The sequence below is a fragment of the Ambystoma mexicanum genome, chromosome 10, assembly GCF_040938575.1.
Source record: "Ambystoma mexicanum isolate Mex_15411 chromosome 10, UKY_AmexF1_1, whole genome shotgun sequence".
NCBI lineage: Eukaryota > Metazoa > Chordata > Amphibia > Caudata > Ambystomatidae > Ambystoma > Ambystoma mexicanum.
This window is the reverse complement of record NC_090932.1, coordinates 97690063-97712720: the sequence shown is the minus strand read 5'-3', so window position 1 is coordinate 97712720 and position 22658 is coordinate 97690063. Positions and strand designations below refer to the sequence as shown.

Sequence of the window (22658 nt, the reverse complement as noted above, 5' to 3'; positions counted from 1 at the left end):
ATGCCTCCTCAAATCCATCCGTGTTCGTCACGACGGGTAGGTGGGCGGGTTTTATACAGTGACGATGGCCTCATCAGGAGCAAGTCTGGTTCGCTAAGTGCTGCTTACCCGACGACAAAACCGTCCTAGATTGCAGAGGAGGGCACACGCCCCAAGTCCGGGGGCCCAATCCTCAGGGTAGTTCTCTTGTTATTGTTCACTATTCATCCAATTAGGCACCTGCTGGGGTTGCGTTGTGCGAGAGATTCTGTGGGATGTACACTCACTGTTTATTTATTTAATTATTGTTGGATCTTATTCCCTGTCATAAAAGAGTTCCAATTCCCTTAAGTACAGGGCTCGTGTCCTGGTTATTCAGGGGCTCAGGTGTGTTAACCCCTGTATTTCGAGTGGCAGTGCTCGGGAGGGCGATCTCAGGGCTCCTTTTGGTATTGAAGTGGTTTCACCCCGTGCTTCTCTCCGCTCTCTTTATGCCTTAGGCTGTAGAGGCCTCCTCGTCGCTTCAGTCACTGTCGGGTGCGGGGGGTGCTGTGAGACACCTGTGTCTGCGTGGTCCCAACGCACCGGGGTCCAGAGGGCTGGAGGCTTCAGAGTGATTCCAGGAACAGTGTCCTGTCTGTGATCCTTATTCATTGATGGTGCGTGTTTAATTTAGCACCACAGGCGGTATTCAAAGTTTTGTAATGTCCTTCTTTCGGCGCTTACCGGTAACGCGCAGCTCTGAACACCAGATACTCCATGTATTTGTGATTCACCATATAACTGTGTAGTGCAGGGATCTCGTGCAGGCTACTCAGGGCCAGCGGGTTCCACAGTTGTCTGCCCCTATTAGTGTGGCTTTGGCTATTAAAGGGAAAGTTAGAGGTGCTCCCTTATTTAATTATGCAGTCTGTGTGGGAGAAGAGTGCGTCAGCTTAATCAGGGCTCACAGGGTATCTTGGGGAGCTACTGGGTCTCAGGGCAGATCGCCTCCAGCGTATGAGTCTTTTAGCAAGGGAACCATATATTGGCACTGGGGGCTATGTGCTTCAAATCACGGTCTTTAGAGCTGCTCGCCGCATTACCAACGTGTCCCCTTGAGCAATTACTTTGAGGGGGAGCACTGCTGGGCATTCGTCTGCTGTTGCGTTGTGGGAGCCCAGCGCTCACCGTATTCACGTGTCCAGTGTGCTATGTTTATTCACCGCCGTAAGATACCAGGCGCGGGACACACTAGGAAGACGGGTGGAGGCGCGGCCAGGCGAATGGGGTCCACCGTCTCCGAGCCGGCACCCTGTCTGAATGTCAGGCTCGGAACATGTAACAACGCCACCCGCATTTCTTCTCTTCAGGTCCCCGGGGATCGAAGCGTTGCAGCCAGCGCTCAAGTAAGGGCAAGAGGTTGCGTTCCGAGACCGTTCCAGCAGCCACGCCGATTCCTTATCTCCTCTTTACCAACCGTAGTGCTCCCCTCTAGACTGCATATGCTACAGGCACTTTTGCTTTCCACTTCCCGTGGCGGGCCAGGCCGCCATTTGGGGGTCTCCAATTCTCTCTGTTGTTTCTCGTCTAATTCTATTGCGTTTTCCTCCTGATTTTTTCCTTCAGGTGGTGGGCAAGTTCATACAGCTGTCTCACGTTGATCGACCATGGTTGGGGGGTCCAGAAGCGGGGGCTCAGGCTACTTTAGGACCCGTGGGGGCAGAGCTCACACAGAGGTGGAGTTCATCCGTGCGCCCCCTGGTGGCCAGTCCAATAGCTTTATTTTTAACTGAAAAATTGTGAGTCTCCTGCCTAAATTGGGAGGGTTGGTTAGCATCTATGATTACAGTCAACTAAGCTTCTATTGGGGCAAATACACATATCTGCAATGTTAAACACTATTACAAAATGGTAAATACAAGTGAACTGTGCTTGTTTCTAATTCTAATGCAATTACCATGGGCATAGCTCTTAACTTACCCGCTTTTGGCGGGTTTCACCCGCCTTGCAAAGGGCTGACTCACCCGCCAAGCCTCCTGCACGCCCATTCATTCCAATGGCCGTCTCACCCACCAAAAACAAAATCGGGTGATTTCACCCGCCTTTGCGAGACAAATGGTTGAGAGCTATGTCCTGGGTAATAACAAGCAGCCCTCAGATACCTGAGGGTTCGTAGCGCTATATAAATGCTAAATTATTATTATTATTAATTGCCCTGATGTGGTGGGTCACAGCGCATTTTGTCCTTTTAGTGTGAAGTAGATGAAAATTGGCAATTATTCACATTTTTGAAGTGCGAGTTATGGGAATTTGGGCAAAGCACTTAAGTGACCATCGAACCCAGTATGAAAAGTTGCCATCTATGAACAATAAAGTTATCGTTTTTTTGTTTTGTTTGCAGCTTCACTTCGAATACTTACTTCTTACCTCGTAAAATTCGTATATATGTTTCTGTTTAGAAGTTTGGAAAACTCGAAGCATAAACTTTTAATTTTCTTCATCGCGTTTAGCGGAACGCGTCGGAGCGTGTCACTCACGGGCGAGAGCGTGATGGCATTGTTTCAGACACGTGGAAAGGGTGGCACTTACGTTTGATCGGTTGAGCTCTGTTGGAAGCTAGAGGCCATCTTGGTTAGGGATGTTAGCTAAAAACACGGTCGGTGGGGGCCATTTTGCTATGGGGACTGTCACAAGGCTTACAAAACAGAGGTTCATTTGAACAAGTATTCGCTAGTTTATTCTGGTGTTTAAAGTTTTTCTACAACATTAAATGTCGATTTCTTAGTTTAACGCTGTTAAAGTCTTTCTTTTTTTTCGCCCCGGTTCTAAATGCAGCTTTTATCACGTATGTGCCGTTCCAAATGAGCGATGTTAGCAATAGCTCTGGTCCAGGAGAGCCGAAGTGGCGAGGAAGTGCAGCCACACTCACCCCATTGGCCCGCCTCCATCGTCTCCCGGTGTTTGCGTTTGGTGGTGGGTGACGTAGTTTGCAGAGCGCCGCAGTAGCAGGCAGTGAGTGAGGAAGAAGCGGAGGCGCCGGTGAACACAAGAGGTCTCGCTCCGCCGCAGCAATGATCACCTCCGCCGGTGAGGGCTTGGCGCGGCCGGTGTGGGGATATGAAAGGAGGGTTGTTCCCCAGGGCAGGGGGCAGTCTGCTGAGCCTAAGTGGAGAGAGAGAGCCAGCAGTCATACTGCTGAGTCAGGGGCCCTCAGTGCTGCTGAGTCAGGGGCCCCCAGTGCTGCTGAGTCAGGGGCCCTCCGAAAGCACCATAAACAATCTTAATGTATACTGCCCGATTTGTATTTTACCACTTCTTTTTCCCTGTTGTCCTTTTGAGTTAGAAAACCAGAATAGACAGGTGTCATAAGTCACCTTCCACTGCCAGGAACCAGAGCTGTCAACTTGTTGCATGCCACCCTGTCCAGCCCATCCTGTCCATTTTCTTTTCTTTGGGTTGGTTTTTTTTCTTCTCCATTGTAAGTGGACGACCACCAGTTCAAGAATACACAAGGCTGGCAAGGGACAAGTTGACAGCTCACACATCCCACTATGATGAAGTTGCTAGCCCCCCAACTAATACGCTTTCTATGTATTAGGCTCCATCGCAGTCATGGGAACAGTTGAACCTGGTCAAGAGTGAGACTGATCTGCAAGGTGTATGACTGAAACTCAATGACAGATTGCTTTAAATAAACAGGTTTTGCACGCATCTGTCCATAGAGTTGAAATCTTAACCGGAAGTGCTGTACGGAGAGCAAGCTGGCAATGGATGATTTCACATTTTATGGATGTTTTTACATATAAAATTCAATATGCGTGGGTAGTGCTGAGCTGGGTGATGGGGGTCGGGATATGAAGAGGAGACGAACGTAGTATAAAGTGCCAGATCTAGATGTGACATTTAGGCTTTACCCACTGATTACGTGACATGTATGCTTTATTTCCCAATATGTTTTGGGGTAGTTAATTCTGAGGAGTGCTGACTGGTGCGTTAATGGCGGCTCCTTCTTTGGGTAGTGGTTGACTGCGTCCCTGGAAAATCGTTCATGTGCATCACAGGCACATTGTTCTCAAGCACACTTGACAATAAAAAAAACAATATTGCAGGCCCTTGTGTTATGTTATTTTGCATTTGTATATAGCGCCTTATGTATCATTGGTATGATCTCAAAGCGCTGGTAGGTTGAACGCCCTCGGGAACCGTAGTTCAAGTCAGTTGAGGGACAGTGTCTTAAAGTGTGTGGGTGCACCAGGTATGTGTGCAGCTGGTGTGGTTGTTGCATGATAGCTGCTTCTTAGCGGTAGGTGTGGTGCTGAGATCAGTTGGATGTGTTTAGTCTGGAGGGTGGACATCCACACTGCGTTAGGCTGAGGAGACGCTTAAGCTAGCCGGTATGTGCTAGCTAGCTGTGTTTTATTAGGATGATGGGTGGTTTGAGTTATGTTAGTATGAGAACAGCTTTACCAAATGTGTCATAGTACTGCTGTGTTCTAGTTGAATGGTGGTGTATAGGAGAGAGTAAGCATAGTAGTGTGATATTCTGGTAATCAGTAAAGTGTAAGCGTCCGGGCACACTCAATGATGTTGGGAATACCTTCTAAATTCAATTTTTAAGACAGTGAAGCTAATTAGGGCACATTTAATGATGTTGGGGATACATCTTAACTTGACTCTAAGACAGTGACGCTATTGGGGCATATTTCTAAGTTCAACTTTAACACAGTGACGTTATTGGGGATACTCAATGATGTTGGGAATATAGCACAGTGATGCAATTAAGGCACGCTGTCTAAGTTCTGTTTTGACACTGTGATGCTATTAGGCACATTTTCTCAGTTCAACTTTAGCACAGTGACACCATTAGGCACACTTTCTAAGTTCAGCTTTAAACAGTGACGCTATTAGGGTGCACTTTCTAAGTTCAACTTTAACCGAGTGATGCCAATGGGGTACACTTTGTAGATTCAACATTAACATAGTGACGCTATTAGGGCACACTTTCTAGATTCAACGCGAACACAGTGACGCTATTAGGCACTCTTTCTAATTACAGCTATAGCACCCGGTTTGTTTACTTCATTCTGGTTCCATCATTTCATTCTTCCGTTCCATTTCACTTCATCCGCCCCATCAACTTATAGAGCAATAATTAGTGGTTTGCTAAAACGATAAACTGACTGTGGTTTAACAATATTCATCTTGGGCTGTGTTTTCAATAAAGATCATCAGACCTGATAAGCCATAATCATCTCATGCATGCAGGGCTGGCCCTAGGGTTTGTGGGGCCCTGGGTGGCAAAAGATGTGCGGCCCCCCTAATTTGCATAAATAGTGACATCTGTGACACAGATTGCGTTTGTAGAACATGGAAAGATATCATGAGAAGTTAAATTATGTTGCCATGCATAAGTTAGTATACAAATACAATGTGACGTCCAGTATATGATTGTCAATATTAACATTTTGTGGCAATCTCGGGAGTGAGGCATTTTTTGCAGTAGCAGACAGCTGAATACCTTGTACAGACTTCTAATTTTGGCACTCACTTTGGTTAAATGCCGAAGGCCAGATCTGAGAGCAGTCTGCAGTTCAGGAACTTGAACACACCTGTTCCCAGATTAAATTGATGGAAGAACTGTTTGCAAAAGGTCTTTTGAAACTTTGGTTTAAAAACACTATCTGGGGAAGGCATTGCAGAAATATGGTGATTGTGTTTTGCTAACTGAAACTAACTGCAGTTTTTGCCGAAGTTTCACGATTGTTTTTATTTTTATTGTATGTATATTTGGACATTTTCAAATTAGTAATATGCTTTTATTTCTGAAGCTACGGATAAGGATTGTCCAAAAAAATACCAAATAACTACGTTTATCACGTGCTGCTGACTACACAATGAGTATGTAGCCTCATTAATGTACCACCTGAAAATTGATTGGTGGGGATGAGCAGGCCAAAACTGTTCGCCAGGTGTAGAATAGCAGGGATCCTATAAAAGAAAGATTCAAAGGCAACTGAACAGGTTGGAAGATAGTTGCTGAGATGTTATACGTTTAGACCTTCCTGTAAATCATGTCTTCTTTCCTATTCTTGCGCAACATGTGCAGTAAAATTTGGTGTTTTGACATGGGGATTAGTACGTCTCCCGCACTTCACTCGATGTGGGAACGTTTCCCCCTCATAGGGAAAATGAAAAGCTGGCACCCCAAATTATACGTGCAGTAAGTGACCATGTTTTACAGTGAAAGATACAAATTTAGTTCACTTGACCTTCCCCATTAGAAGAAAGTGCATCAGACAAAAGGGCACTGGCCTTTTAATAAAAGTAATCAACACCAGAAAAATAACCGGAGAGAGGACATTTGCATTAAATATGCTGGCCAAGTATAAAAGGTGCTCACATTTTTAACCCAGCAATATGTAGTGAAATATTACCTAGAAAACAAAATCCCAATACAAGCATCTGCTTTGTTGATCGTTTTGTGCGTCTTGTGGAAGTCTGCACTGGAAACATGACAACCTGGGTGAAATATTGGTAGCCAAATGCTTGATCAAGCTTGCTGACCTCAAAAACACCCACATCGGTTGTGTCCGCCCTCTGAAAACAGTTAAGCTGTCCACCCACATGTATCCTTTACTTGTGCCCTGGAAACTTGCACATGGCCATAATCGGGGAAAGTCCTCTTTGCCACATCCTGGGCAAATTTTCACTCAAGTATATAAATCGTTACAGAAATATGTTAAGCAAAAAGTGTACAATTGTGACAATATTACCCCACCTTGGCTAAATACTACAAATACAGAATGCAATAGGGCGAAAATACAAAATAAATTGCCTTTTGGTTTTGAAAATGTATTTTCAAGACATACAACAAAAAGTCATGTGTGAAAAGGTTACCTGTTTGTGTTTCACAAATTCAGGGTTCATATATGATGTGACGAAAATATCATTCTACCAAAAAGAAACTTTGAGGTGCGTTAAATATGAACATCTGAGAATAATTGTTTTGTTTGATATATCGTAATAGACCCGCAGGAGAGCGTAGATTTAGGCAGCTAACTGTTGCTTTGTGTGTGCTTTCAGAATGAAAATGCCTTTTTGCATTTCTTAACAAAGAAACGTTACGTTACGAACACTCCTCCAAAACAATGGTCTCTTAAATGGACCATCATATGTAAATCTCCCCCAATTTAATGCGCTGCTTGAAGAAAGAAAGTGATAAACGGTCATTAAAGGGCCTACTGCATCTGATGGGCCTCTGGGAACGGGTGTCTTAGAGAGCCACAGGAGTTTGGGAGGCAACACTGGCTCGCAGGAGATTCGTACATGGAAGCCGTGCGGCAGTTGAGGCAGGCACTGGTGCCTTGCGGGGCCCCTCTGACAGCAGGTGGCCCCTGGGCCACCTGCTGTCAGAGGGCCACCGCACATACTGCCCATACCTCGGGCTGGCTCTGCATGCAGGATTATTCTATAATTAGAAATCTGGCGGGTATAGCCCTGCATTCCTTTAACAGCCCCAAGGCTGGGCGATATGTCGAGTTTTGGAGATATATAGATATATTTTCTAAATCGATATAGGATGAGACAATATCGTTCACATCGAGATATATACATTACATATATTACAATATGTGGAATTAAACGCACACAAACACTCTCCCCACATAATTGCTGTTATTAAATTAGGCAAGGCAAGCTTTACTGATGTGTATAATCCCATAAAACACAAGAGGTTGAGGGAAATGAAATGCCCACTTCTAACCAACCCTCATAAAGGTACGTAACCTTTAGCGACTAACAAAAAAGGGTTAGAGGGGCAACAAGCTCTATTGTTACCAAGTGATTGCCAGGGAAAAACCAGTGAGGCGCGAGAAAATATGCTTCTAGTACATTAAATTGTGAAGCAAGGCAAATGTAGCAAAAAATAAACAATTTTATTAATGTAAAATAGCACCAATCAATAGTCACAATGATAAAAAGATTGTAGTAGATTTTGAAGTAAAAATACAAATGAGATGAAACCAACATAATGTAGTCATCCAACTGGAATAATTACTCAAAACTGGTATAACAGTGCAAATGTCTGACAGACAGCAATTTGGTTAAATTATGGGCTTCTAACCAACTGCCCTATAAAGTCAGTGGTGTCAAAAAGTGTCTTGTGCTGTGCAAATATGCAATTAAACCACATCCAACACTCCATTAATTCTCACCATCACTCACTCATCCACATACTATCAACAAATACATCCAACCTGTTTCTTTCCGTATCATAAAGTGCAAGAGTACAAGGAAATTTGTCGGGGACTGTCTGGGGTAAATACTGTGCACTGTAGTAAGCAATATGCGAAACAACAATACCATCGAGAGTTTAATCCCGTCTATTAGAGAAACAATCTAAATTGCATGTGGCACTACAATAGTGCTTTGAAAACACTTCATACACCTAAAAGAGAATAGAAGGTTGAGGGTGCATCCAAAACGCAACAACTGGTAACACAGCGTATCACCTGCAATAGAAAAGACAATGGGGTCAGTGTCCATTTGTCTTTTAAACATATGTCCAGAAATCAACAATATGTGCTCCCGGTCCTGTAAATCAGACGGGACAATGCTAAAAGGGCAACCCAATTGCCTATCTGGCATGCACTAGTAGAGAGCAATTCAGGAGAGGCAAAGCTGAACGAGAATTCTACCCTTTGTATCGTCATTATTCACATCTAGTCTAATGGTTATTGATTAAGCTAGAATTCTGTGATGGGCCTGAAGGAGCAATATGCTGTTCAACTGTATGCTTTAACATAAGTGATTCCTACATATGCGCCCTGATGACTATAGGAAAAAGCTTACCATAAGTCTTTTCGGCAGAAGATTCAGGAGGGTATTTCTGGAGGATATTGGAAAGACAAATTACGGCCTTCATTCATACAGCAGGCCATCAAAAATGGAAGCGGTGTGCATGGGAAGGTCCCGAAAGTTGTGGAAAGAAGTTTCTATTGAAGAGCACATAGGGAAACCGGTTAGAGAGCTACACAGGGCTTCCTTGTTAGATTGATCCGTTCAAGGTGATGTAGAAAAATACAAATCACGGCCGTATTAAACAGCACGTTCTGTTTACCTTGTTTCCGATATGAAAATCCTCCGGTCAAGGCTTCTAAATGTGTATAATCCGCCAGGTAGTGCCTTTCTTCGGGATGTATTGGACGGCATTGCAGAGATTTTGGCACTAAAGAACCATGGTCGCTCAAACATGCTCCTCATTGTTCGAGGAGATTTTAATGTACATTCCGCAAAGCCATATGGTAATGATTTTTATAATCACAGGCAGGAATGAGATTCCTCTGACCTCCCTGAAATTTGAAAAGCGAGATAGTTTGGGTATTTAACTGCTGAGATTTATGCCTGGACAAAACTTTACTTTACTTTTAATATTTTATACTGTGCAAACCATGGATCCCTAAGCTTAAGGGTGCCAAAAACAACACAAAAAACTAGCAACATGTAGGCAAGTGAAATCGGGCGGGATAAATGAACGGTTCAGTTGAAAAGCAGAGGTTTTAGTTTTTTCCTAAAAAGTTAGGTACACTTTAATGAGTTCTAGGGCAAGACCATTCCAAGCTTGTGGAGCCACATTCTGAAAGGCTCCTTTTGTGGCTTTGATGGTGTTAGATCTGGGCAAGGCTAGCTGATCGGTTTTATTGGACCTAAGGGATCTCCCATATTTTTCCTTGAGCATGTCTTGTAACTAGGAAAGCATCTTGCCCTGTCGGCATTTGTGGATGATTAGCAGCAGGCGATAAAGAAGCCTTGACTCGACTGGAAGCCAGTGCAAGACTCGTCTCGCCTCCAGAAATATGGTCTCTCCAAGCAGTACCAGTGACTACTCGTGCTGCGCTATTCTGAATTACCTGCGATTGATTACTATCTCCTTTGTTGATGACATACAATAGACTGCAGCAGTAATCAATTTTGGCACCCACTGTAGCCCTTGCAATGGTCTCAGCATTGGATTGAGTAATAAAGGGACGAAGATGGGCCAAGAGCTTAATATAGTAAGCTGAGGATGAGACCGGATTGCTAACATGAGTTTTCATGTTACGGCATTGGTCGAGAAAGACGCCCAGTGTCTGAACCTTCTTTTGGACAGGAATTCTAGTGTCCTCTATACAAAAGCTCTCATAGGCAGGTCCCAGTTTCCTAACCATATTAGGAGTACCCACAACCAATAGCTCAGTTTTATCTCTATTCAGAGCAAGGGCATTCTGTACCACCCAATTTTCGATGATATTATATACTTTATTGAGGTGGAATTCATCTTTATCATGAATACCTGTGAGTGGGATGACACCTCGAGTGTCATCAGCCTAGTTCATAAACTCTATCCCAGTTTGCTCTAGGAGGGCAAAGAATGGCACTGTAAAGATTTTGTATATTATGTTACTTTGCATTTATTATTATTTTTTTTTAAAGTATTTTATTGGTTTTTTCAAGAAAGTGAGAAACATTACAAACTTACAAGTGTGGTAATAAAAAAAAAAAAAAGCGATACAACAAACAAACAAAAAAGGAAAAAAATAAAAAAAAAGTAACGTGAGAACAACCAAAACAACAGCAGTCTACGTGTAGCGTTAATTATGAGATATTTGGTGGCAAGTAAAAATTATAGTTCCGATGTTACAGGAAGCGAGGGGAACAGTTTCGGGTAATTCCATCTCTGTATCAGTATGAAAAATCGGGTGTTGCAGGACGCTACAGTCCCTCAGGGAGGCTTATAGTTTGCCTTGAAGCGCATGTCACTCAGGAGGGCTTTCCAGGAGTCCAGGGTCCCACTTGTGGCTTCTCCGCTGGTTGTGATCCCGTCTTGCCAGGCCCTGGTTTCAGCAGTCGTCCATCTCGCCAGTTCGCTCAGCCACTGAGCATGGCTGGGGCCCGCTGGGGTCTTCCAGGCCATCGCTATTTTCTCTTGACCAAGATGCATGAGATGTCCATTAGTTTCACCAAATGTTTAAGTTTGCCCGGTCTAGGATATATACCTAGTAGGCACTCACCGGGCGTCCAGTCGTATCTTACCATGCCAGCTTCTGCGCAGGATTGTTTGGCTTTGGACCAGAGTGTTTTCACTTTGATGCAGGACCAGAACATGTGGATCATATCTGCCTTGTCATTTCCGCACCATGGGCACGTCGGGGGTATTTTCGGGTTGAATGTGGCAATCCTGTGGGGAGTCATATATGTTCGGTAAAGGACATTCAGCTGTATTTGTCCGAATCTGGAATTCCGGGACACTTTCTTGGGGTAAATCAGTGCTCTCTCCCATTCCTTGTCAGTAAGTGGTGATTCAAGATCTGCCTCCCATTTCGCCTTCAGTGCCTGACCTTTGGGGTTAGGCTTGTCTATGAGTCTGTTGTAAAGTCTGGAAACTGGTCTCCAACCATCTGAGAGGTCATGCATTTCCTGTAACAGTGGGTCTGGGGTGGGCTCTTCCGGCCAACTGTTCCACTGCTTCTTAGCGATCTGTTTGATCCTGTGGTACCAGAGGAACTGGCCCTTGGAAAGTCCTTCAATGTTCTGTAACGACTCGAAGTCCCTGAATTCCCCATCTGTGAACATGTCTCCCCATGTGTATATGCCTGCTTCTTCCCATCTCCTGGGCGTGGGAAGTTCCGCCTCTGACTTGCACGCATCCACCATTATGGGGTTATCCGGTGAGTACGGATGTTTCACTTGCCTTATGTGACAGGCCCTGGCCCATATCTGCCTGCCCAGTTTGACAATCAGCGGAGCTTCGGGAGGTAGCCGAGGGGGAAACCATAGAGTTTCTTTAGGTATTAAGTTTGTGGAAGATTGCCTGAGTAGTTCCAGTTCGGCCGATGTGTCATCAGACAGCCACTTCGTAATGTGACTGAGCTGGGCCGCCAAGTAGTAAAGGTGAAGGTCTGGGAGTTTTATTCCACCTTCCTTATGTGGGAGAGACAGCGTGGCCAGTGTGAGCTTGTGTCTGCGCGGACCCCACAAGAAGTCCTTGATGATGGCCTCTAGTGTCTTGAAGAAAGGCGGGCGAACGTAGTGGCAAATATTGGCAAAGAAGTACAGAAATCGAGGAAGGATTATCATTTTGGCAATCGCCGCTCTACCCACCATTGACAGTGGTAGTTTGGACCAAAATTTGATTGAACGCCGAAGGCCGGTGACTGCTGCTATAGTGTTATGTTCGTGTGTGAGTAGCGGGGTGTGACCCACATTGATTCCCAGGTACCGGAACTTGTCAAGTTGCCACTGTATTCCGATAGGCGGGAGGTCGTCTACTGCAATGCCCCTCAGGCTAGCTAGGGGGAATGCAGTTGATTTGTGACTGCTGAATCGTATCCCTGAGTACTTTGCATAATTGTCGAGAACTTCTAGCGTTGTGGGTGCGTTGAGCTCAGGGTTCCTCAAGTAGAGAAGTACATCATCCGCGTATAATGAGATTATATTGTAAGCGTTGCCCACCTTAATGCCCGCATCAAAAAACTGTTGGCGAAAGTATATGGCTATTGGTTCTAGGCCCAATATATATAGCACGGGCAAGAGTGGGCACCCCTGTCTCGTGCCCCTTTGTATTGCCCAGGATCCCGAGACAATTCTGCCTGTTTTAACCCTTGCCATTGGCGAATTATAAAGTACCTGGATCCATCTGATGAAGCCCGCACCAAAGCCGAAGCCCCTCAAAACCTCCACAAGCCACTCCCAATAGATAGAGTCGAAGGCCTTGATGGCATCAAGTGACAGTATCGCCAGGTCCTCCTCTCGGTCGTGGGTTTCGGCCATGATATGTTGTAGTCTCCTGAGGTTGGCCGTGGTATTGCGTCCTGGGACGAATCCATTTTGATCTTCGTGAATTATGGATCCTACCACTCTGGCGAGTCTGTTGGCTAATATGGAAGTGAGGATCTTACTGTCGTAATTCAGCATAGCCAAAGGTCGATAAGAATCACATTCGGTGGGTGACTTGTGCGGCTTGAGCATTGGAATAATTATGGTCTCTTTCATGGTGTTGGGCAGGATGCCATTTGTGTAGGCTTCTTGATAAACTTCATGCAGGATGGGGGTGAGTATGGGTTCGTAGGTCTTGTAGAATTCGGGCGGGAGACCATCACTGCCGGGGGCTTTACCATTAGCGAGCGATCTGATGGCCGCTGTCACATCTTCGGAAGTGATTTCTGAGTCCAGTTCCTCCCTCTGCTCGCTGGAGATTTGAGGGAGGCCTATCTCCTCCAATGTTTCAATTAGTTCTGCGGCGGGCACCTGGGACTCGTGGGCATACAATTTGGAGTAGAACTTAGCAAAAGTCTCGTTGATCTCCATCTGCGTCTTGTGTGTTGCTCCTTTTTCGTCCTTTATCTCCGTTGGCAGGTGTTTAGGGTGTTCCCGCTTGCAGAGCCAGGCAAGCAATCTGCCGGGTTTGTCAGACTCTCTGTGGGATCTGGTGGTACGTGTTGCGAAGTCAAATTTCTCCAGTCTGACCCATGATTCCTGGCATTTTATACGGGCTGTTTTAAGGATCTTTTCGGACTCTGGAGAAATGTCAGGGGCGGACTCTAGCCTTGCGATCTCTAATTCCTGGGCCTCGAGAGAGGACTGTAGTTGTCTGCGGGTTCCGCCCGCTCTTGAAATGATTTCTCCCCTGGTAACTACCTTCATGGCCTCCCACAGTGTGGACCAGGTAGCCACCGATCCCTTATTGATTTCGACATATTCCTCTAGCTTCTCAGCAAGGTCCTCTCTGAACTCCGGATCATCCAACGCTGCTGTAGGCATCCTCCACATGGGAATTGGAGGTTTGGGTCCACGCAGCTGCCAATGCATGGCAAGCGGGGAGTGGTCGGAGATCGATCTCCCCAAATATTCAGTGGATGTGGCCAGTGGAGATTGTTCCTTATCAACAAACAAGTAGTCGATCCTTGTGTGGACGCCATGTGGAGCTGAGTAGTGTGAGTAAATTCTGGCCTCTGGGTGTTGCACTCTCCAGATGTCTACCAGGTTGAGCTGGTCGAGTGTTTCCGTCAAGGAGGTGGATGCGGGATTGCTTGGCTGAGGAGGAGGGCGCGATCTGTCCTTGCTTAAGTCCATGACGCAGTTGAAGTCTCCCCCCCACACGAAGGTCCTGCCTCGGTGTTGTGCCAGTCTAGCACTCAACGTGCTTAAGTGTGACGGGATTCCGTGTTGCGGAAAGTATGTGTTAATGAAGCACACTGGGGTTTGTTCTATGGTGCCCCACATTGATGTATATCTCCCTTCGTTGTCAGAATCCCAGCCTTCTAGCTGGAAAGGCACATTCGGGTTCACCCATATCAGTACGCCTCTCGCATATTTGGAGTAAGGAGACCCCCTCGTGGTCCCATCCCATCGGTCTGTTAACTTAGACATGGAGTCCGCTGTAAGGTGGGTCTCTTGTAATAGCGCAATCGAGACCTTCTTCCTCCTGAGGTAGGACTGTACGCGGTTCCTTCTGAGGTATGAAGCCATCCCCCTCACATTCCATGTCATTACAACAAGTTGCGACGCCATCGGATCGGTGTTCTGAATTCGTCTTGGGGTTCTGGCCCTCTGGCTCGGTGGTACGACGAGCCACAGGAGGCGTTCTGCGGGCGGGGGGCCCCTGGTTCATGAAGTCTTGTGTCGTAACTTGCCACCATCTTGTACTTTACCAACATTGATGATTCGTAGACTGCAAAACCAACTAAACTAATGATATAACACAAACTGGTGCGCCCAGCGACTACAACACTGTCGCGGTGCTCAGGCGCTCTCGAGCCGTCTGAACCCATCCGGGAATCGGGCGCGAGCTGGGTCGGGCGGTGAACTGGCCCAATTGGATTTTCTGCTGGGGGTAGGGTTGGTGCGAGGCGGCAGGGCCGTGCGAGGGCCGCTTCCGTAAGTTAAACTGTTATTTGGATTACCTGCTGGGGTCCGGTTACTGGTGGTGGGAGGAGACTCGGGACTTAATCTTCATTCCGAGGGGGATCCTTGCCATCGGCTAGGTTATTATCTTCTAGCCACATATTGGCCGCCTCCGGGTTTTCAAGAAATATCGCTCGCCCATTATGAACAACTCTCAGGCGCGCGGGGTACAGCAGCCTGTATTTAATGTCCATTTGGCGAAGCTTCGCCTTGATCGGGACGAATTAGTTCCTTTCCCTCTGCACTTTCTGGGTGTAGTCGGGGTAAATAGTAATTTTTGAGTCCCCCCCTTTCTATGGGACCTGCTTCCCTGGAGTGCCGTAGGATGGTTTCTCTATCTTGAAAATTCAATATTTTGGCTATTATTGGCCGTGGATGCGAGCCGGGGGGAGGACGTCTCTGGAGGGATCTATGTGCCCTTTCAACCGCAAAGCCTTGGGTTAGTTTTCCGGCCCCGATCTCCTGTAGCAGAAGGGTTTCGACATAGGATGTGGTGTTTAGGCCCTCTGTTCCCTCCGGGATACCCAGGATCCTGATGTTCCCCCGTCTGGCCCGTCCTTCGGCTTCCTCCACCCTTCCCTCCAGGAAGGCGACCCTCCTCTTTAGATCGGAGACTTCGGACTTCAGGGTTGTGGTGGCCCCGGACAGCTCCGTCGTGGAATTCTCGACGGTCGTTACCCTCTCCGTCAAGTTGCGGGCATCCTGGCGGATGAGTTGTATGTCCATTTTGAACTCATCAATCTTGGCGTCAATGTGGGTTCTCAGTGAGGCAATGGCATCTAATATCTGAGAGCGATTGTCGTTGACCTCCCCTTCGTTCGGATGGGTGTTTTCGGAGAGGCTAGGTCGGGACTGGGTGGAGGTCTTCGCCTTGGTCGAGACAAAGGAGTCCATGGTGGCGGCCCTGCTCTTGTTCTTGGTGGCCATCTTGAAGCCGCTGGACGTGGATCGCCGAACCTGCAGGGCAAGTGCGTGCCCCGGGCAGCCGAGTCGGGGAGCCAAGTGCAGGCGGCCCGAGGGTGCGGTGGTGGTCAGGGGCCCACCAAAGGGTGTTATGTAGGCTCACGCGCCTTGAGTTTCCGGGCCACCGAGTGCTTCAGCTGGAATCAGATCGTTCGGGTGATGGCCGTGGGGCGGGGTGCTGCTTCACAAAGGTGGCGAGTTTCTCTTTATGTGATGCCATCCACGTGGTTCTAGTTGTAGTCCGCGTTGCATAAATTGGGCCAGCCGAGGGGTAACGGGGTCAGGTACCTGGGGGCCTGTGTCGATTCAGCGTCGGACCGGGGTCACCCCCCCCCCGGCCTTGTTGCCAATCCCCAAAGCGCTCTGTCAGGGGACTCTGGTACAGGGGCTGCGTGAAGCTGTGCCAGGCGCCATCTTGGATCAATGCGCGGCGGAGGGGAGGGTGGGATCCGGAGCCCACCGTTCCTCCCGGGGGCACCGAAAATTCCAACACTCGAGTAATTCCCAATGGGGAGCACCTCCCCCACCGATGCGTGCTTTTCCGCTGGCTGCAACCACTCTTGTACCGGAGAAAAAGGATCAGGAAGCGGCGTCTCGGCCGGAGCCCGGCAGATCAGCTTCTGCCCTCCATCGGCTCCAAGCCACGCCCCCTGTTACTTTGCATTTATAAAGCGCCTTATGTACCATTGGTATGGTCTCAAGGCGCTGGTAGGTTGAACGCCCTCGGGAACCGAAGTTCAAGTCAGTAGAGGGTCAAAGGTGCGTGTGAGCACTGGAATATGTGTGCAGCTGGTGTGGCATTCGTGTGATAGCTGCTTCTTAGCGGTAGGTGTGGTGGTTGGGAGATCAAGAGTATGTGTTCGTTCTGTCAGGTTTTAGCCAGACCGATTCTGGCTGCGTTAGGCCTGAGGAGAACGCCTAGGCTGGAGGGTGTGTAGCCAGCAGTGTCTAGTTAGGGTGATGGGGAGTATGAGGTAAATGGTGGTATGGGAACAGCTATACCGAATGGTTTCATAGTATCGCTGTGTTCTAGTTGAGTGGTGGTGTAAGGAAGAGAGTAAGCGTGGAGATGTGATTTGGTGGTTTACCTTCGGTGTTTGAGATCGGGCCCACTCCAATAGTTCCATGCATTACGACTGTTACAAGCACTCAAATCTGTTCCTTTCCGTGCTCATTCAAACATTCCATCCCGCCAGTCCGTTCCATGCACTCCAATCTGTTCCACCCAGTTCATCCGTTTCGCTCACATACTTCACCCGTTCCAACCCCATACTTCCTCCGTTCTAACCACATTTTTCACTTGATCGATCCACTTCACCCGTTCCATCCACTCAGTTCAATCGTTCTATTCAATATATTTGACCCATTTTGTCCACATACTTCGCACATTCTTTCTCATACTTTACCCGTCTCACCTATACACATCACTCGTTCTTCCAGATCCATCCTCCGTTCCTACCACCCGTTTCTTCCCTTTACTACACCTGTTCCTTCCAACCACTTCACCTGTTCCTTCCAACCACCTCACCAGTTCCATCTACATACATCACCTGTTTGCTCCATACTGGACACCCGCTCCTCACACTATGCCGTTCCGCACTCTACACCCGCTCCTCGCTCCGCACTCTACACCCGCTGCCCACTCTACACCCGCTCTGCACTCTACACCCGCTCTGCACCCTAGATCTGTTCAACACCACAACCGCTCCACTCTATTATCCATTCACACAACCTACAACCGCACTACGCTCTTATCTGTTCACTTTCCTCCGCTCTGCGCACTCCTCCGCTCTGCGCACTCCTCCGCTCTGCGCACTCCTCCGCTCTGCGCACTCCTCCGCTCTGCGCACTCCTCCGCTCTACAAACAAGGTGAAATACAGGCTCTCTGTGGTACAATTCCAAAACTGAGGGAGGAGCTTCCGCCTCACCACAGTAGACCCTGCATTCCCGATTACTCAAGAATGAAGAAATCCATTGGGCTGCCTCGTTCGAAAAGTTGGCCACGTCCTTCAAACTGGTGATCAAGATGGTATGATCCACGAGGTCGAAGGCCGCTGACAAATCCAAAATCATCTGGAGAGATGACATGCCATTGTCCATGCGATCCAGTAATCTGGACTTCCGTTCCAACAAGGCGGTTTCCGTCACTGCCTAAACCCTGGTTGATATTTATTAAGAATATGATGAGCATTAAGATGAGCAGAGATTTGGACATAAGCTACCCGATCCAAGATCTTAAGCAGGAACAGAGTATTTATGATGGGTCTGTAATTTAGCGGGATATCCTCTGGTAAGCCAGGTTTTTTTTAAGATGGGCATTATCTACGCATTTTTTAGCCTCAAGGGCACAACATTTTCTAGGAAAGAGGCATTTGCAAATTTAAAAATAGCATCTAACAAAATGGGAGAACAAGTTTTAATGATGAATGCTGACCAAGGATCTCCTTTACAAGTTGTATTTTTTAGGTGTTCTATGATTTTGGCTAGTTCAGAAATAGTTATGGACGTAAACCTGAAAAGAGGAATTGGGTGTTTTTTTTGTTTTGTTTTTTTTTTTACTAAGGTGGCATTGTCGCTGGCCCCCAATAGTTTGGATTGATCCCCCTCTTTTTTTGGCAATATCTGCCTTAATTTTATTGTTTGCCTGCGTGGCTTCTTGGATTGAGGAACACCAAGCAGAATCCTTAGTTACTGAGCCAGTGTCCTGTCTATACAGGGTTTCCTGCTCTTTAAGAATGTTTAAATAATTCCTTTACTTCAGATTGTGCACTCTGAATTCTGGTATTAAGGGTGTTTCTTTTGGCATCAAAAATAGCAAATTTATTTTCTTTGGTAGATCTTTTATAGGCTGCCAGAGTCATAGGAGACTGGTTAGATTTCCATGCATAAGATTGGAGGATTTAAGTTTCTTAAATTCTGGAGAGAACCAAGTATTCTTATTACGTACATCTTTACAACATTTCTTTTAAGAGGCGCTAAAGTGTTCGAGATGTTCACAAAAGAAGATGAGTGTTAGCTCTTCAGCTGAGTCTAGATTTGATAGGTTTACAATAGCTGATCTGAGCAGGGGTTCGATGCGCTCGGAAGTAAGATTCCTCTGGATGTGCAAACCTCTGTTTGATTGGGAATTCAGATTGTACCGTAAAATGTACAAAAAAATGATCTGACCAGGGACATGCTAATACATGAAGATCTTTTGTAATGATGTTAAGAGTAGAGACCCAATCGAGGGTGTGCCCCTCGCAATGGGTGGGTTCTTAGACCTTGTATGTGAAGTCCAAATTAGACACAGCGCACTCCAGGTCTGTAGCTATACAGTCCGATTCCTGCCCCAACCAAAGGTTGAAATCGCCCAATACTATAAATCTAGTTTTGGGCTTCAGAAATTGAAGGATGAGATTAGAGAGAATACTAGTAAAATCCTCTGTTGCAGTAGTGGGTCTATAAAGCAGATGAAGGATGATGGTGAACTCGGCATTAAGCCCACTTTTAACGAATTTCAGCTCTATACCTTCAATATGTTGGCATTTAACTTCCCAAATAAAGAGATGGGATTTGATTAACGCAACCTTTTCCACCATCCTGTCCTGTTGAAGCATGCTATAATCATCTGGAATAGCTAGACACAAAGAGGGGATGGCTGCTTCATGGCCCAAAGTCTCTGTAATAGCACAAATATCAATTTCCATCTGCAAGATGTACGAAGCTACTTCGACTGCATGCTTAACGAGAGACTGAGTGTTTAGCATCACAATTATTAATTCAGAGACTGGAGTAATCTTTGATCTAGGGGAAGGTTTCCTGTACTCGTTCTCCAATGGAAGACTACACTTCGTCTGGTCACAAGGAGGCTCTCCAGGGAGAATGGATCCTGTGGGGGACGGTGTGGCAGTCTTTGTCAGTTTCTATGTTAACATTGGGTTCCCCGAGGCGGGGGGTAATGCTGTTTATCTCAGCATGCAGAAATACTGTTGCGATAGTAGAGGCTAGAGTAGTATCTAGGCACTGAGCCTTAGCGTCCGTAAGTGAGGGATCATCATTAGTTTCCTTAAAACTGCCCGAAACACTATTCGCAGGTAAAGTTACCTTTGATGAATTATCTGGCACCCGAATGTCTTTCTCAAAGATGGTTTTAGCCGCAGAGATAGCTGCAAGGACTTCAACAATCCCCATGGTGAAGGGAAAGAAGGGGAGCTTCCTGCTTCTGGTCCTGCATGTTCTTGCTCTGGCCGCTGGTATGAAAACTAATATGGTGCAAGAACTCCCAGGCGGTCTGGGAGGTGTAATTTCAAAGCCTGAATAAATCCAGCACGTCTGCTTCAAAACCCAAAAGCGGGATACAGACACTAGATCAACATACAATCTTGGCCCCAAGTGATGAAGCGATAAGAACAGAAGTTAAATGCGGCGGAGTGCCGAACAAGGTAAAATCAGTAAGCAATATTTAATCAAAGAAAAAATAAATAAAAACACAATCTGCAAGTGTTAAAAGAGGCTTGTCAAAAGATTGTTAAGCTGAATGGCAGAGCTAAGGGTGAGACTTTGTGCAATCCCACTTGGTACACAGGCAACCTCGAGCCAATGCTGGATCAGGGTTCGAAATTCAGATTGGATAAGCAGGAGTTACTACTGGGGAACGAGGAGCCAGTACACCGCATTCCCCAAACCTAACTTCCCTTTAAGGTGCAAATACATAATTTAGTCAATTTTATTTATTACCCGTAAAGTTTAACAGTTGTATAGAGGTGTCCTAATGTGTATTTATAGATGTTTCCACACACAGAGTTAAATGCATATAGTTGTTTGTTCAGCATCAGTTGTTCTGAGGAGCCAGAAGTAGCTCCTGGTAGCTGTTTGTGCCAAGCCAACCAGGCTCTACTAGGGTGCAAGCAGGAGCTAAATAGCTCCCAGCTCCCCTTAATTTTGAACCCTGCTAGATTGTCGATTCTCCCAACATGAGATGTGTGGGTGCCGTGTCAGTACAAGTTGTGGAACACAGTGACCATGCCTTGATAAGCACTTGTTTCAGTATTACACAGGAATCTGCCGAAGTGGTTATGAAAGGCATGGTGAAAGCCAATACACAGGGGAATTGCTTCCAATGGTCTAGACACAATGGTGGGGCCTTGCTCCCGAAACTGAATAGAGATTGGAATAATGGCACTTTTGTTGACTTGAATTCCCTCGATAAGATTGGGTTTTGGATCTGTGTGTTCATGAATGATTTTGGCAAGAAGAGACTTGGGCGGGAACCTAAAAACACTGTGCTATGTACGATAATTTTATAGCAAATAAAAAGTGTAAGCTTAGAAAACATATAAGCGAGTTAACCAAGGATGAAAGTATGCCCACAGAGGAGGGATGGAAAACAGATAAAGCAGCTCAAGAATAATTACATAAACTGTCTGAAAGCCCATCATATATCAGCCAGGACTAAAACATGGCAAGTCATGTTGAAAGTATTGGCTATCAATGACTCCCAAGAAGTTTAGGTTGTTAACGACAACATAGGCAAAAGTAACAACTCTTTGATTGCTTTTGATTGCTGTAGTAACGGCAGATGAATGGGCTGAATGTGTAAAGAATGTGAACTATGCTGAAGCTATAGAGCAGTAGGATTGTCCTACTGATATCACTTTGATTTTAGTGAATACAGGGTGGATGACATTGCAGCCCTGGTTGTTGGGCTTAAAACCTCAGGAGCCTGCTTTCCCAGATGGGCTGACCAATATAAGTATCAAAGGGGACCGCCATATTTGGGCATCAATATTTTACCCTCATTACTCTTCAAAACAAAATACCTTGGTCACGGAAACACTGCCTGTTCATCCCAGTGCACAAGCCTAGCACGACAGTGAAAACCCAGTGAATTATAGGCTCTGTGCCATGCTCAACATTTCTAGCAAGGTGTTTGCTACAATATTGTTTAGGGCATTGAATGTCTGGGTCGTTGAGAAGAATATACTAAGTGTCGCACATGCCAGATTTCAAAGAAACTGTTCGACCTCGCATAACATATAGTTTCTTAGTGCTCTCTCGGATAGTGCAAAGCATGGGAAAGGGACCTTGCTATTTGTAGCCCTTATCAACTGCAGTCTGGCATTTGACTGTGCCAGCAGGTCAAAACGATGGGCTAATGTCATGAACTGGTGGATCAGTAAGGGATTACTAAACATGATTCGCCTTCTCCATAGAGACCGGGTGTGTTCTCACCCCTTTGCTTTTTAATTTGTACATGGCTGATTTGCCTGATGGTCTGCACACAATTAGACATTTCTCACCCAAATAGGCAAATGAACATCTGAACATGCCCGCGTAGGCAGATAATATAATTGTTCTCAATCATACCCGATTGGTTTGTTAAGCTCGATGACAGCATTGCTGAGTTATTCAGGTGAGCACGATTTATCCATGAATTTTAACAAAACATGCATCGTATGTTTTGTGACAAGGAAACTGGTCCCCCTGGTTAACTAGCGGCTTGAGGAAATAAGATGGAACTACCATCAGAATACATATACCTCAGGTCCCTCCTCTCAACCAGGCGATAAGACGAGGATCTCATGGCTAGCATTGAGGTAAAAGCCCACAGTAAACTGGGTCTATTAAGCCCTTCACTAAAGCTCATAACCACTTCAGCATGTATGTCCCCTCCTGATCTACAAGCAAAGTATAGTTCCAACAACCATGTCCTGTGATGGCGTGAGTAAAATAGTCTAAACCACTTAGAAGGGACCACACTAAGACGCATCTTTGATGTACCCAATAGTGTATTTAGATTGGAACTGGGGTT

At 46.2% G+C, this 22658-nt stretch overlaps 1 protein-coding gene across 1 annotated transcript in view; it reads left to right on the top strand.

Annotated features, from left to right (window-relative positions):
- The first annotated feature begins 2825 nt into the window (after positions 1–2825).
- The window catches only part of PSMD1 (proteasome 26S subunit, non-ATPase 1), a 1063364-nt gene continuing 1043531 nt past the window's right edge, over positions 2826–22658 (top strand). The window contains exon 1 of the mRNA XM_069617568.1: positions 2826–3048. Coding sequence (XP_069473669.1) covers positions 3033–3048 — 16 coding nt within the window. The 5' untranslated portion in view covers positions 2826–3032. The remainder of the gene's footprint in view (positions 3049–22658) is intronic.